This window comes from Corvus hawaiiensis, chromosome 5, assembly GCF_020740725.1.
Source record: "Corvus hawaiiensis isolate bCorHaw1 chromosome 5, bCorHaw1.pri.cur, whole genome shotgun sequence".
NCBI lineage: Eukaryota > Metazoa > Chordata > Aves > Passeriformes > Corvidae > Corvus > Corvus hawaiiensis.
The window spans coordinates 75,032,327-75,048,659 of NC_063217.1; the positions used below are offsets into that span (position 1 = coordinate 75,032,327).

General features: G+C 43.4%; 1 protein-coding gene across 4 annotated transcripts in view; it reads right to left on the reverse strand.

The window, feature by feature from the left end:
- ANKRD17 (ankyrin repeat domain 17) overlaps nucleotides 1–10,080 on the reverse strand; it is a 54,123-nt gene extending 44,043 nt beyond the window's left edge. For all 4 annotated transcript variants that reach the window (XM_048303029.1, XM_048303028.1, XM_048303027.1 and 1 more), the window contains exon 1: nucleotides 10,005–10,080. In XM_048303029.1, the coding sequence (XP_048158986.1) occupies nucleotides 10,005–10,037 (33 nt within the window). In that variant the 5' untranslated portion in view covers nucleotides 10,038–10,080. The remainder of the gene's footprint in view (nucleotides 1–10,004) is intronic.
- Nucleotides 10,081–16,333: the final 6,253 nt, after the last annotated feature.

Consider the following 16,333-nt stretch of genomic DNA (forward strand, 5'->3'; position numbering starts at 1 on the left):
CAACAGACCAAGACCCTTCACTAATCCTTTGAGAAGGAAGTTTAGAGTAGCTTTGCACAACTAAAGGTGGACCAACTTCTCACAAATACTTTTTCCGGAATATTTTCCCCTATTCCATTTCCCCGGCCTCATGCACTGTGTCCAAGTTTCAGCTCAGAACTGCGCACACCCATCCATTTCCAGCTGAAACAAGTTGTTTTTCTAAGGACTGTAGCTCAGCACAGCTAAACAATGGAAACACGACATCTGAACTTGTAAGTGGACAAAGCCAGCAGCAATAAAGCTCTGGGCAGACTCAGCTGTGGAGCCTTGCCTTCACCCAGATTTCCTAACAGCAGAGCTGAAGTGTGTCCATGCAGGAGCAGCTCTCTCCCATCTGAGCACATGATTATTTCTTGCAGTGCAGCCAGCCCTCGGATCAAAGCAGCTCGTCTAGAGTCCATGCCAAGCAAGCTGCTGAACTTAGCAACCATGCAGATCCAGAGGAAAAGAGGACAGGCATTTATAGCTCATCATGTCAGTCACAGGCAAGACCACCCTCCCACCCCTCAATCAGAATCATCTATATCCACCCAAAATAAATTTCCCAAAATGAAACCTCTGCATGGTGTGTTTTCCCTGACAGAGCATGCTCCATTTTTAAGGTTAAAGAGAGACAAACCACAGACTTTTCCAGTTTTCAACAAGAAATGCTCTAAATTTTTACACTGAATGTGCCAGAAAGCATTTCTCAGCCAGCACAAACGTTCAGCAACCAGCCTAGTCAGCTTGGCTGCATTCCTCCTGCTTCCCCAAGTGACTACAGCAGTGGTACAATTCCCATAAGGAGCTTACTCCTGGTTCCTAACTGTTGTCAGATGACTTATTTCTGTCTGTTTCCCAATTCTGATCATAAAGTCAAACTCATCCTCAAAACAGAGGGCAGCTCACATGCTGTTACACCACAAAGCTTCCAAACAGAAGACAGACCTCCATTCCATCGAAATTTGATATGCAGATAAGCTATCAAGTCAACAGTATTTCGCTTCAACAATATCAGAAGGCAAGTAAGTAATCCATGTTTGTCCACATATTTTTGTCCCCATGTGCAGATACTTAGATATACAAATTGGTCAGATCACAGGACAAAAGAAACAACAGGAGCAGAAATAAAGGATTCAGTAGCTCATATGACGAAGTTATTCTGATTCCTAATGCCCTCTCTTCTGGACTCCAACACTGTGTCTTCCCATCTCTAAGAAACTCCCTGCCCTCCCCAGACCTTCCAAGGCAATAGCTCTGTTTTCTCCTAGGAGGAGGCCCTCCTGACAGCATTTGCAGAAACCCACCACCGGCACCCACCGGACAGGACCAGCTGTCCTCGGCCCTGCAGCAATGAAGAATATCAGGCCCTCCTGTTGTGGGAAAAAGAGCCCACACCACCACGGTTCTGTGAAAGCATGATCAACCTTTCTGAATCCAACACACACTTAAAAGACTCTGCACCACACCAATTTACTATTCAAATTGGATCTGGGGTGCACACAGACCTGATGCTTTGGAGAATTCCCCTTCCCAACCACAAAGCTGTCCAGTTACCAGCAAAACTAAGAAAAAACAATTTCCCTGCTTCAGGGACAAGCAAATTTTACTTCTGTAGTAACATTTTGAACATTTTCTCATGCCCAAAAACCACCTGGAGAGCTTTCTTTACAACAGCTGAGGCTGTCACCCAACACTGTGGTGTCTCAAAGCTTTAACAACCCCTGTACAACATCAGGCTAACATCAAGCACGAAGCAAAGACACAGACACTTTTTTTTAGGCACTGCAAGGATGATGTACCAACCCCAGGGCAACAAAATGGCATTCTGTAGTAGGAGCACAGTGGGTTGATGAAGCGCGGGAAACGAACTGTGGCAAAAAATGCTGTCGCACAACACACTCCTGAGCCCTGTCTGTCCCCTCCACAGCAGCAGACTGTCTCCTGGCCTGTGCTCAGAGAAAGGAAGATCGACTTAGGACGAAAAGACATCTCAGTGGCAGACACCCATCTCTCCCAGCACTGCAAGGAAGAAAAGCTCTTCTCCTCCCACTCCAGTCTGCCTGTTTTGCCCACTATGTATAACCCACAAGACCTCTCTTGTGTTCCTCTCCAACAAGACAATGCTGGGGATTAAAAGCCTTCAAAAAAGAATACTGAAAGCACACCTAAGCAGCATATTTCTTCCTCCTTGTTCCTGTGAAAAGGAAATCCTCTTAGATTCTGACTTCTGATCACTCTTGCACACACTCTGCCATGTGCACTTCAGGCAGCAGGTCCACAGTCACCCGTAGGACACACAAATTTATTCAATCATTCACTACAGCCACTGAGCATAAAATGCAGTGAGCAAGTGGCCTAAACTGCACAGCACCAGTTGGGTTTCAAACAGAAATAGTTTTAAGCTGCCCACATGTTTTCTTACACAAATTTGGCAGGCAATCTTTCCCTTCTGTGAGTAGTTTTGGTCGGCTGCTCTTCACAACAGCAAGTAAGTGCTCTGCACTGAAGGATGAGGCAGCAGAAGGGAAGGAGGACATGTGGAGGAGGGACAGGATGAACACACAAACAGCTACTCTGTTCCAGTCCAGCTCAGAATTCCCTTTGGCATGAATGAAACACTGACGTGTGCATGGGCTTCTTCACAGCAATACAGCATCTACTGGTGAGCAGATACGTGTAAAAAAAAAAAATAAAATAAAAAAAAAAAGAAAAGAAAAGAAAAAGAAAAAGAAAGAGGAATGCAAGAACAAATTTTTTCATCAAGCAATGCCACGTGTAGCTTGGCTTAGTCAGAGCTTTCCCTTCCCATCATCAAAGCAATTAAGAGCACGAGTTCACTGAAAGGACACCCTAAGAGAGGATTCCATCCCTCTCTGCACTGTCTTAAGGCAAAACACAATTCCAAGGCCTGAAAAAGCCAAAGAAGCGTGCTTTCTTTGCCCCACAACTCATCTTTCTTGACATCACGAGGTAGCTCCTTTACTCAAGCCATGCTACACTGAGTGAGTGATGGACAGAAGATGTTGACGCTAATGCACATCAGAAACAAGAAATATAATACAACATGGTAGAAATTATTGTTACTGGAAGGACAGAGTTTGCAAACATTTCTCTAATAAGCAAAAAAGACGTTGCAGACATGTATTTTGACTCCAGCCTCCCCAAAGTCTAGGTGAAATTGTCAAACCTTTTAGTATATTAAGGTTTAGCTACCATTTCCCTCACCTTTACTTCCCAAGCCAGGAAACAGCAAAGACACAAGCAAAGCTGCTACTGGCCTGAAATTCACCATCACAGCAGAACCTGGACACTCAAGAATGGCTACTTAAGGAAAGTGTTTTAAGTGAGTATCAGGGAAAAGGGTTCATCCCAAAAAATCAAACCCTACGTAAGAGTCAATTTACGGCAAACTACAGAAATCCCTTTTTTCTTCCTGTGCAGATGACTTTTATCAGAACTTGCTTTTATCCTGCCTCCAGAAGTTCTGCAGCCCACATCCAATTTAACCTATCAGGATCGGAAAGCTTCTTAGAGGACATCTACATTTCTTCATGTAATTATCTTGCTGAAATAATTATTGATATTAAAAATTGCTGATATCTGTCATCGTGAAGTATAACCAAGTCCAAGTATTACGTAGAGACATTTAATAATGTTAACCAAAAATAGTTTGGGAGGATATGACTAGTTAGGTCCAGAGCTTTGAAATAACTTCAAGTTATTCCATTATTTAATTCATTGGTATTTATTCCTGTTGTATAAAGTTAAATGAAGAAACAGTTGTGCCACTGTCCCAAACCACCAACCACACTTACGCACACAAAAACGGAGCCCAACAAAGGAGTGAAATGAACCAGCCGAATCGTAACGCAGATTTCCTCTCCTTTTTTGGCATTTACAAGGGAAGTATTTTTTTCACTGAAGGAACCAGTATGGCCTAGTTCACCAATCTTCTCTTACGATGAGAAGTGAAAGGATAAAGTTAAAGCAGGAGACAGCTGGATTCCGTATCTGATTAGAATTCCTATTGTTACTGCCTAGGGAACCGAGCACAGAAGGAATTATTTCTAATAATTTCAACTCATTTGGTTAAAATTCTGACAAGCTTGACAGTCCCTGAATTCCTCCTTCAATACAAACTACTGTTAGGCATACCTAATAAATGAGTTACAATTTTTTTTGCTCTATTTGGCACACCCAACTGAAAGCTGCAGCATATTGAAAGGATTTGAACAGATTTTAACATATGGTAAGTGAACAGACTTGTGAAGGTAGTTAAAGCAAGGCACAAGTATGACTAAATCCAAATATATCTATTTTTCCCCATCTTATCAAAAAGAGGTTCTATTTCAAAAAAATAAATCAGTGTTTAAGGGCAAAGACAGCAAGTTTAAGTGGAGTCCTTCCTTTTCAGTGTTTGCTTCCCATGTTAGATATAAACATCATGTGCCAATTTCCTTCCAGTCACCGCCACAATTTTCATTTCTACTCTCCCCTTAGTGCTTCTGATCACATCTGTTCCATGAAGATATTTAATCTTACTTATTCCATATTTACATGGTCATAAAGTGACAGAGAACCACTATTTATACCAGCCAGTTCCCCGGATTTCCTTCTTGCGGGATTCTGATGCCAAGGCAGTGCAACAGGTTGTTTGGAGTGTGGGTTTCAGCTTTAGAGCTTGTGACTTCCTATCAGTCAACACAGCCAGCAAATTCCAGCAAGGCAAAGATCTGAAGAGATTTCAAGCCCATGCAGAAAAAAAGTAACAAGCACCTTGGCCATGGAAACAACCTCTTTACACATTTCTATGAACATTTAAAGACAGGATGTATGAAGGGGTAGGAAAAAAAAAATCTAAATAAATCCACCTGTCTGAAATTCCCTCACTGGTTTTGATTAAGTACTCAATTTGAGCCAAGAGTTTAAAAGATGAAGAGCCTGGGTCCAAAGAGACCTTTGCTGATGAAGTGATCCCACCTGCTAGTCAAGTCCTTGGCTAAGACTTCCCAGTTAGTAAGACCCTCACTGGCAGACCCAACTGCTGAATGATACTGACCTTTTAAACACAGTTACCCAGTATGAAGTTAGTTACTTAAGAGGTTTCTCACACAATAATTGCATTTTCATATTACTGTTACTGAAAAAGATAAAGCAATAAAGCATAAATAACACGAATGGTTTCGAATTATACCATTAAGTCTGTAACCTCTTCCTGCAAGTCAAGAAGAAACAGCTTAAGACTCAGAGAAATTCCATCTACCAGATTTTCCGTCCCATTTGTCACACAAAGGAACCCAGAACCAGCTCCCTACTCCACACAACAGTTTTACCGAATCACCTGGAAGGACGAAAGTAACAGAAATCCAAGATAGGATTTGCTTTCCTAGGAAGATTCAACACATGCTTGTTCCAAGCTCTTTGCCTCATGTCCCAGGAAACGTAGGCAGAGGAGGCAGTAGGAGGCAGAGAGCAATTCCAAGGGAAGTGGAATCACCTTCCCATGGTTCGTTTGAAAGCATTAGACAATGAAGGAGCCCTTGGGAACCACCAAAACTTCACTGCAAGGAAGTTTTCTCCTGGTCCCGTGTGGGTGTCTCGGTGCTGCGTTGTTTGTGGGGGCATTGCTGCTTCTCCTCCTCATACTATAACCTTGGACGCAGGAACATCAGCTTCCAATATTCATCTCCTGGGGCTGGGACTAGATGTGGCCTAGACTTAGTAATGGGGCCTCAGAAAAGGGATACTACAGCAGGGCTCCAACTTACTTGAAAATAATGCAGAGAGAGGCTGTCCCGAAACCTACGAACAACTGCAACAACTCAGATGGGTTTTGAGCTGGACTTCAGTGGGGAGTGAGACTTCAACGGGACCCTGTGGGTCCCTTCCAACTCAGGATATTCTGTGACTGAAATCACCAGGAAATACTGGAGCACATTAGTAGCCAACACCAACTTCACATGGGCAAACTCTTTTTAAAACCAGGAAAACAGGTAAAAAGTAAACCAGACAAGATTACTAAGAGAAACTGTAAGAAAGAAAACAGGGAAAGGATTAGTCTGTTTGAGAGCTGGAACGTGGGAAAGCTACTAATGCCCAAACACTGCAATATAATGCTGATTTTAATCTTCAGACCAAGAGACTACAATGTTTATAAATATTAAAAGACTTGGCCTGTTAAAGAAAAGAAAAATTGCATTGCAGAGGCCTCCCTGATCTCTGAACATGCACTGTAGATACAACTCCACTATTCAATGTTTGCTCTCCCTTCCACCAGTGTTTCATGGAGCACCTGTGTGCTCAAGCAGGGCAGTGTCTGCTCTGTGGAAGTCTTGTGGTCACCACCTTAACTATGCTCTCCTGCCCTCACTGTGGCTCAGCTAGACAATTTAAGGCATAACACCCGATCCTTTCATATTACCTCACCTCTTAGCTACACCACTGGCAGCTACAAAGCAACCAAGGTAGGATCATAGACATTATCAAATTATCCCCATTACTCCAGTGCAAAATCAAATTAAAAAATCCCTTCTGCAGTCAGGAAATACTCCCACAATCACAGTAACAAACCAAGTTTTTCTCACAGTGATTTTGAGTTTCATTTCAAGGTAGGTGGAAGATATCCACTTTAAGCTACAAAGCCGAAGGACGTAAAAGCACTTGCTAAGGACATAAAGCAAGCGCCACACGTGGGCCTGAGCTAGACTCCAGTCTGTCTCCCTAAAGCCAAGCACAAACGAGCTTTCAAAGAACCTGAAGGTCAGAGCACGCGGCTGCTGCTCTTGAAAAACCTCAAATCAACACAGGGAATATAAATTTACCCCTCCACTGTGATAAGCTTCCTAAGTGGATTTCTGAGCTACGAGTTCAGCGCACAACACAGACCACATCCTCATCTGTCAGGACAGAACTTACCTCCTATTCTCTGACCCGACAGAGTGATTATCTTGACTAACTCAAGCATCAGAAACACAACTACAGGTTTACACCTACTTTGAACACCATACTAAGGTCTCCTGTAACATAATTAACTCCTTCACTGGCACACACAAGCCAAAACCTGGAAGCTTAAACCAAGAAAAAAAGCCTTGCGTCAGTGAAGTCACACATCAACAAATAAGTATGGTCAAGATACAGGAGCAAAAGAACCAAATGAACAGAAGCTAACTGCCGGTTAACGCCACAGTGCCAAAATTTTATTCACCTGTATTCCCACACAAAGCTTTCAATGCCAGAGTCAAGTGACAGAGCCAAGACAATGCTCATCTTCAGCTGAAAGTAGCAAAGCCAGCTACAGTTCTCCACCAAGTGCACCTTCTTTGAAGGTGGCCTAAGCACAGGGCAGCCAAGATGCTGTGTGAAATCCTCTGGGCTGATAGCCATGTCTGCCTCCAGCTGCATTAAATTTGCTGAAGACTTATTTTTGTTTTATCATTCAGAAGTGATTTTGGCCCCAGAAGCACCCCTTGCAGTAAGGGGCCTCTAACACCGTCTGAACCTCGGTCTCTTCGGTAACTCAACATAACTAGCACACTACAGAAAACACCTTTTTTTCTTGCTTTAAATTATAACCAACTTAGAGGGAAAAAATTCTTGAAGATTTTATGAAGAGGCAAGGTTAAATACTAAGCAGTACCAAGTAAGTTCAAAACAACAGAGATGACAGATCCTTGCCCAAGCAAGAACAGTTCTCTCAATCTTCACAGTGCTGTCTTTGAATGAGCATCAGAAACTGCTCCATGGGAGAAAAAGAGCCCTGAAATGGGAAAATAACACACACACTGTAAACAGACTGCCCAAAGTTACAACAGAAACAAGTCTGGAGGGAACTATAAACTGTACTTCTGGACACGTCCTGGAACGCAAGAGAATTACATGGCTTCTGGTGATGTGCTAAGAAATGATGAAACAGATTGCACTGCTACCAGAGTACCTGACACATTCATGAACTGACTCAGCCATAGTTCACACATATCTAAAGCCAGACAAGCCATGCCTGATTCCTGAGGATGTCTTTTACCTGGATCCAGCTGGTGTTGAGAACAGGAAGTGAATGTGTGACAAAATTATCAAAAGAAAAACCACCACATCCCACCGAGAAGCAAGATGTAATTGCTCGGTTCATGCAACAACTCCAAAATTCTATTATACTGATAAAATTAACTTCCCAACTGCCCTTCCAAACTGGACTATTGATAAGCACCACATACCTTATTAATTTGACATATTATGCAGCTGCATATGGCAACTGTGGTTAAAATAAAGAACAAAAAAAAGAAAAGCTTTCAGTATGCAATGATGCAAGTGAAGTACTGAAATATTTGTTTGATGGCACAAAGCCCAGTTCACTATTGCTCTTCCTACCTCCCCACACAAACTCAGCCACACACACAGATACTGGTGAGAATGTCTTGCTCATACATCTGTGCCAGTTTATTCAGCACAAAGTGAACAGCTGAGTTAATATTCTGGATGTAATTATGTTAAACAGTTCTGAAGTCCACAAAGAAGTTAATACCAAGGATTCCTATCGATCAAAAATTTTAGGGCAACCTACATGTGGCTGCTGTGGGAAAAAGCCTACAGAACAAGCATCAGTGGAAACACTATTTTGTCGGAATTCTGACAGCAGCTAATAAGGATGCAGCTTCTTGTTACAATAAAGAATGCATGCAAATATTTTGACAAGTCATCTGGCAGCGAAATCATGTTTTTGCTTGCAAAACCAGAAAAACCACAGGAACAAGAAAAGGTATTTCATAGAATCATAGAACGGTTTGGAAGCTCATCTTGTTCCACTCCCCTGCGATGGGCAGGGACACCTTCCACTAGCCCAGGTTGCTGCAAACCTCATCCAACCTGGCCTTGGACAGTTTCAGGGATCCAGGGACGGCCACAGCTTCTCTGGGCAACCTGTGCCAGGGAACATTTCCTTGAACTACTATAGCAAATATAAGCTGTAATAGAGACCCGTTTCACTCTATGATTTCTAGGCTGGCCTCTCCATTTGGCTGAAAGGGCACTTCCAGCTTACCCTCACAGGAAGGGATGTAATTTATTTCGTAAGAAATTACTGCTGCAGAGGGAGATCTACTGTAGAGGAAGCAAGAACAGGCTACATTTAGACAATTGGAAATGCAGTAAGAGAAATTACATACTGCAAAAAAAAGTGCCTCTCTGCTCTGCTGAGACCCCACCTCGAGTCTTGCCTCCAGCTCTGGAGTCCCCAGTACATGAAAGACATGGAGCTGTTGGAGCAAGTCCAGAGGAGGCCACCAAGGTGATCAGAGGGATGGAGCCTCTTTGCTATGAAGAAAGGCTGAGAGAATTGGGATTGTTCAGTTCAGGGGAAAAAAAGGCTTCAGGGTGACCCATTTGTGGCCTTCCAGCAACTGAAGGGAACTTGCAGGAAAAACGAGGAGAGACTACTTACAAGAGTGTGTAGTGACAGGACGAGTGGGAATGGATTCAAATTGATTGAGAGTATGTTTAGATATTAGGAAGAAATCCTTCCCTGTGAGGGTGGGGAGACCCTGGCACAGGTTGCCCAGAGAAGCTGTGGCTGCCCCTGGATCCCTGGAAGTGTCCAAGGCCAGGTTGGATGGGGCTTGCAGCAACCTGGGACAGTGGAAGGTGTCCCTGCCCATGGCACAGGGCTGGAATAAGATGATCTTCAGGGTCCCTTCCAACCCAAGCCATTCTGTGATTCCACGATTCTATGAAACGGAAACACTGGCACAAATAAAGAGTAAAAGAGAGTTAGTTATGGCAGGCAGTGGCTGAAATCTCCGATAATGTGACCGCAATGTCACCGCCGGGGGTGCGTGTTCCGGACCCCTCCCGGCGCGGGGGGAACGCCGGTGCCCGGCCCCGTTCGCCCGGGCCCCACCGAGCGCCGCAGCCCCAACGGCCGGGGCCGGGGGGCGGCCCCAAGGCCCCCCGCGATCCCCCGGCCCCCTTTGTTTGTGCCCCGGCCGTACCTCCAGGATGTCCTCCAGCACGTACGCCTCCATCGCGGCCGCCCGCGCCCCGCCTCACCGCGCCGCCGCCATGCCCCGCCGCCCCCTCCCTCACGGCCGGGCTCCCCCCGCCGCCGGCACGGGAACAGGAAATGGACCGTTCCACCCCGTGCGCGCCCGGCGCCTACCACCCGCGTGCGGGGGGGGGGGGGCTGCGCACCGCGCCGCGCCGCTCCCCAACGCCCATCCTGCGCCCCTCCGCCAGTATCTCACGGCTGGAAAAACAGAATAAAAAACGTAAAAAACCCGAGCAGAACCAGCTCATTTTTACGTGTCCCATAGATCATTTCACCTCCTTCCCTGCCGTGAACTCGCAGAAACCCCAGCCCTCAGATTAGGCAGATCCGTGCCATGCCACATTTGTTTCTGTGCTATGACCTGTCTTCCCATTACACCAAAACCTCCTGAACCTCTTTCAAGTGTTGCTCCATCAGCTGCCCTCATCCCTTCCTCCTCCACCCAGCTCCAGGGTGGCAGGAATTCCAGAAACAGGCTATATGACACCAATAGAAAAAGGTACTGACCTCATGCAGCAAGGTCTCCACAACGTAGCTTTGAGAAACATCATTATCTACCCACCTAGGTGAGTATTCACTTCTTACCAACACACTTCTCTGCTTAACCCAAAACATCAAATGGACCAAAAGATGATATCTTACATATTCCATAACCCTAGGTAACAAGGATACCAATTCTGCACGCAGCAGGTCAAAATCACCGAGCAATCATATCTGCAGCTCTCAACTCATTTTCCAGTTCAAAACATGCAGCATAATAAACCTTGTCAACCCCACAAAAATCTCCTCTCTCATGATGTCGTTTTAGCAGAGCACAAAGGAGGCCAATGGCCAAAGGAATTAAACCCACATTTTTACTTGAAGAAACATTCAGAGTAATCATTTACTTTAATCAATCCTATCTTTTCCCAAAAAATACTCTAATGGTTAAAAACACGCACTTAAGAGCAAGAATAGTCTTACCTGGATTTAGAAAGCTGGCCAGACTGGCAAGTAACATCACAAAGAGAAATTCCAGTTGATCGGTATAAATTTTCGGCATAGCTACATTCTTCCATTTAAAAATGTTATTTAACCTCCACAAATGGGAATTATGTCCTACTCACCTATTACATTTTACACAAACTCAACACCTGCCCAGGCTGCCCATACTATTTTTCCACTTTAGGGAACACCCCAGATTTTACACTGTTTTACAAGAATTAATTCAAGGAAGAACCACAGAACAATATTCCATGGTTCCTCTGGAGTCATGCTTTTAGGATGGCATTTCCACCATCCCCAGCAGCCCCTTGCAACTGTTCTCATGTACATGAAATCCAGCAATAATGCACAAACAGTAGCCCAGTACAAAGCTGTCCCTGACAGCTTGAAGGATTTCTTTGTGTATATATAAAAAAAGAAAAAAGAAAAACCAGCCACCACCTCCCACATAACACTCATGTCTCAAAAGACAAGTTATTCAGTCTTCTGAGCCTCAGAAAGAATTAACAGATACCTTATATCACACCAAAAAAACGGGAAAAAAAAGCTTAAAACACACAACTTAGCACTGAGCTAGAGATACTTCACATGACACCACTGAAAACATTTTCAAATGGAAAGACAGCATTACACAGGAACAAAAGCAGCTGTCTGCTCCACACAGGGCAAACTGAACAGCATCATCTCCTCCAGCTCTACAAAACAAGCCCAAGATTTTCAGGAGAAGAAGGAACACAGCTACCTTCAGAGCTGAACCATTTCCTGTTCTGCTTGGGAAACTACGGAGTCCTGCCTGCAACAGCATCACTTCATTTACAAAACCCTAAGCCAAAGAGTAATTCAGAGCTTCCCTTATACCAAGAGCAAGGCAAGGACTCGGGTTCTACATGTGAGCCCTGAGGGCAAGTGGAGAACCGTCCTGGCACAGAAAGCAAGTCACCCTCAACATCTGTTTGAGGGCAACAAACAAAACATTCCAAATTTCACACTCAGAACCTCAATATCCAACCCCTCCTCCTCTCCCTTGGCCCACCTTAATCTGCAGTTCTCTGGTGCTGGCTTAGAAAGAAGCATTTGTTTGCCAAATGAGATATCACACTTTTTTTTGTACCTCAAAAATATTTACAGTATGGAATACCAAATTCCAAAAAGCCCACCCCTAACTCCTTATGTTTTACTGAAGATCTCACAGTGGTGTAAAGTAAAGGCTTCAACGCATGCTTCCATTCTGTTCCTGACAAATAAAGAAAGAAATAAAAAAGAACTTTCTAGGGGAAAACCAAAACAAGATTTAGACCCTTGTGATTAATTTCTTCTGTATTTCTACTGTGTGATTTTGGTTTTTACACACAGGTCAGGAAATACATCTTTAATTCTGCACAGGTAAACACAAACCCATTTCTTCCTCGCTTTCAAGTCCAGCTCCAGGAATTACTTGAACCGTTTGATTAGAAAAGATAAGACACATTATCTCTTCGAAACATCTCTCAGTTTTCAAGTTAGCTACTTGAAAGCTAACCATCTTTATTTAGCGTTATGCTGAAGGGCACGATCCACTCAGTGCCCTCATTTATTACCATCAGCCTTTTCTCCTGATCAAGAGGTACCCTGAAACCACGCAGCTGTCTGAGCTGCGTCCATCATGTCCCTTACACTCTGTGAGCCTGAAACACACAAAACCCTTCTGGTTCTCCACGCAGAAGGTGGGAGAGAGAACACCTGAAGTGCAGCTTGATGAGACAGTCTTAAAAATGGGGAACAAAGTCCTGTTTCAAGCCACATGAAGCGTGTTAAGCCAAGCTAGGAATGGGTACAAATCAAGGCTGGTTTACTCTGAACTGTGTTCCCCACACAGCACTGGTAACTATGTGGAAATGACCACAGGGAGGATAAAAACCTCCAAAAGAACACAGTTGTTCATACAGAGCAGAACTGTACACACTCAAGAGCTTGCAGACAGTTTTTAGGAGGATCTTTCATTCCCACCTTCCAGTACCATGCAAGCCACCATGAATTTTGAACTGGCATCACGTCACCATGAAGCACAAGCATTTCAACCATTGATCCGAGACAGATTCTGGCACCCAGAAATGCGAGCATTGAACAATTGATCAGACAATTCCCACTCTTATATCACAAAAGCACATTGTTATCTATTTACAGCTGATCAAGCAGTACTGGTCACCAACTGTCCCAAAGCATATAAACACACTTTTTTGTGTGTTTTCAGAGCCACAGAGCAGAGTGTCAAGGTTGGGTTGTTTAAACCCTGTCCCATGCAGCTACTAACACTTTATTCAGCAAAATCATAAGGTGCATTAATTACTAAAAAAACCAAATCATTCTGAGAAGAAAAAAAGGAGAGTTGAAAACAGGCCCTCAATACAGAACAAATTATCACTCAGTTATCCCCTTTAGCATGCTTTCCCAAGGATTTCCCTTTCCAGAAGTGGGTAAACAGTCAGACAGAATCCAAAAGTTCCTGAGACAGTTAAGACCAAAAAATAGAGTGGGTTTCCAGCCCAAATTTTGTGACATTCTGATTATCTGCTAGAGTGCCAAGAGGCAAAACCCCCACCAGTCATATGGACAACTGAGGTTTCACCCATCACAATGAAAAATCCAAACAAGATACACTTACAAACACAAGATGAGCATTTTACATTAATTAGAAATACCCTTAAAATCAGAAAACTCAGTTAAATCACCAAGGGAAAAATTCCATCATTAAAACATTCAAATGACCACGTTTGCTCTTCTAACATGAAAAAAAACCCATGATGATATCCAAGAAAAATACTCGGTGCAAGAAATATCCACACAGATTTTTCAAAGGCTGCTTCATACTTGTGTTGGGCCCAATTCTTCCTTTTTTAGAGTGATGATACTCCCACCTATGTTCATTTGAACTGAGCGCAGTTCCTCATATCTGCTCTTAGAATAAAAACAGTTTTGCAGACCCCTTCACAAATAAGGCAGAACTGAACGTTTCCCCAGACAGACACCCCTGAGGGTACTCACTGCTGCAGATAAATGCACGAGGATTCACCAACCTTCATTAGGAACTGCAGTCCCAGCTGTGCCTATAACTTGCAGCTCTCCATCATACCCGTATAACCACCAACACACTAAAAACTTTCTTCTCTGCTATTTCTTGTAGCCTCTTTTCTAAATACAAAAATCTTGTTATACCCCAAAAGCATAATCTCTTTGTGGCAGTTTGCATCAGTCACCACTGGGTGCAATTTTTAAGGTCCCTTAGTGCTGTGTCAATACAAAACTAAATGAGCTTTAAACCTACTGCTTCAGGTTCTCCCTCCAGAGAGATTGATCCAACTCCTTCTTCTAGATTCTTGGTGGTTACATAAAAACAAGTCAGTCCAAACCCAAACCTCAGGCATCACCTGAAGTCACGACCTCCATCCGTTTTTTCTAATTTCACATTGTGTATTGGTTTCTTTTTCTTCACTTCTTGCAGCAATCACAGCTCTGCAGTTGTCAGCCTGACTAAATTTCCAACATCCTTCAGGCAGATGCTTTAGTGAATTTCAAATAAAAGAAACCTACTTCCTTCCTTTCATTTTCATTATTGGGGTGGGATGTGCAGGGATGATGGGCTTTAACCTGATAAATACTGAAGACATACTTTTATTCTGATTTTTTTATTCCCTTAGCCACATAATTCAGTGTCTCTCTCTGAGCATTTCAGACTTTCCTGCCAAAAGCTGAAGTGGAGCTTTCACGTGAGTTTTACAGTCACAAGATGATCCTTGCTGCCCATTCTCATTATCACACCCCCCTTGATTCAGCTCCGTTACCTCCCACAGACAAGGAAACTTCGATAACAAAGCCACATATTTTTCTTCTCTAACGACCATGTAACAATTTTTTTTGACCATTCAACATGATTTCCTACTCAAAAACTAATTTTTCTGCCAAGATGGATCTTCCATTTCTCTCCAGCCTATTCTTCCCTTGGTCTAGGGCAGCAGCAAGACATTCCGGACCTTTCTGACACATTCAGTGTTTTCTGTTCAGTTAGTGTTACTCATTTTGGTAAAGAGACAAAGCTGGAAAGGATGAAGTACTATTCCTTATGGTATCCTTGAGATCTAGGTTTTCCACAGCTCCAGGGAAACTAGAATCTTGAAAAGGTGTCTGACTTAACTACCTTTGAAAGCACCACAATTCACACATACTGAGGTTTTTTATGTCAATTTAAAAGACTGCATAACACTAAAAAGGTTTTAAGACTAAGTGTTGACAGACTCAGATAGTTATGACCTATCTGATGGAGTAACTTCCCCAGTTCCCTTTATAAAACCCTCCTCTGGTCTGTTCTCCCTAAACAGAAGCACTATGCTACAGAAGCTGACTTAGCAGCTTGCATGAACTGTCAGGATGTGGTGGGATCAGGGAATATAAGGACTCCATGCCCGAGGAAGCCTTCTTAAAGAGGTGGAGACCTCCTCCCAGTAATAGGTGGGCAATTAAAAATTTCAGCATTCCAGCTGCATTACCATTTCATAGGCAATTTCTCATTCAAGGGTCAATACAAAAAGGCAATTAATTCCACAAATGAATTACAAGTTAGCACCATCATGCCAGGAAGTTAAAGAGAAATATAAGGATTCACCAACAGATCATACAAGCTCAGTCCAAAAGCACTCAGTTTGTAGGACTTTTCCCTGGAACCTGAAGACAGAGAACATCAAAAGCAAGCTCATTCTGGAAGGAGACTGCAACACTCCGGTCAAGAGTCGTGAGCTAACGATCTTCACTTTATCAGGAGCCTCTTATTCTCACACCATCCATCTCAAGACAGAAGCTAGATGCACAACATAAAAACCATTTCTGAATTAAGTCTTTATCTCTGCCTAAATGCATCTGACACCTGAGCAGAGTTTTATAGCCCAGCAAGCAAGCAGCATCCTGGCACAGAGAGAGACAAACCCTGCTCATCAGCCAGGAGCCTTCAGCCCTGGTCAGTGCTTACATCAGCCCTATTCTTTTGGATTTCAACTCCCTAAGGCAAACCTAAGCATGGAAAAAGGAGGAAAGAAACTATCTTGATTCATCCACAGCACTGCCCTGAAGATGAACTGAACCAGAACATGTGAAGATAGCCCCTATGATTTTGCTATGGAGGAACTGCCCAACGCAAATCCAAATGCACCTGACAAAAGGTGAAAAAGGGAGACAAAATTACATTAATATTTTAAAAGGGTTTTTCTGCAGAAGTGTAAAATTACTGGCACACATTCTTGTCTAAGAGGAGCTTTCTAAAAG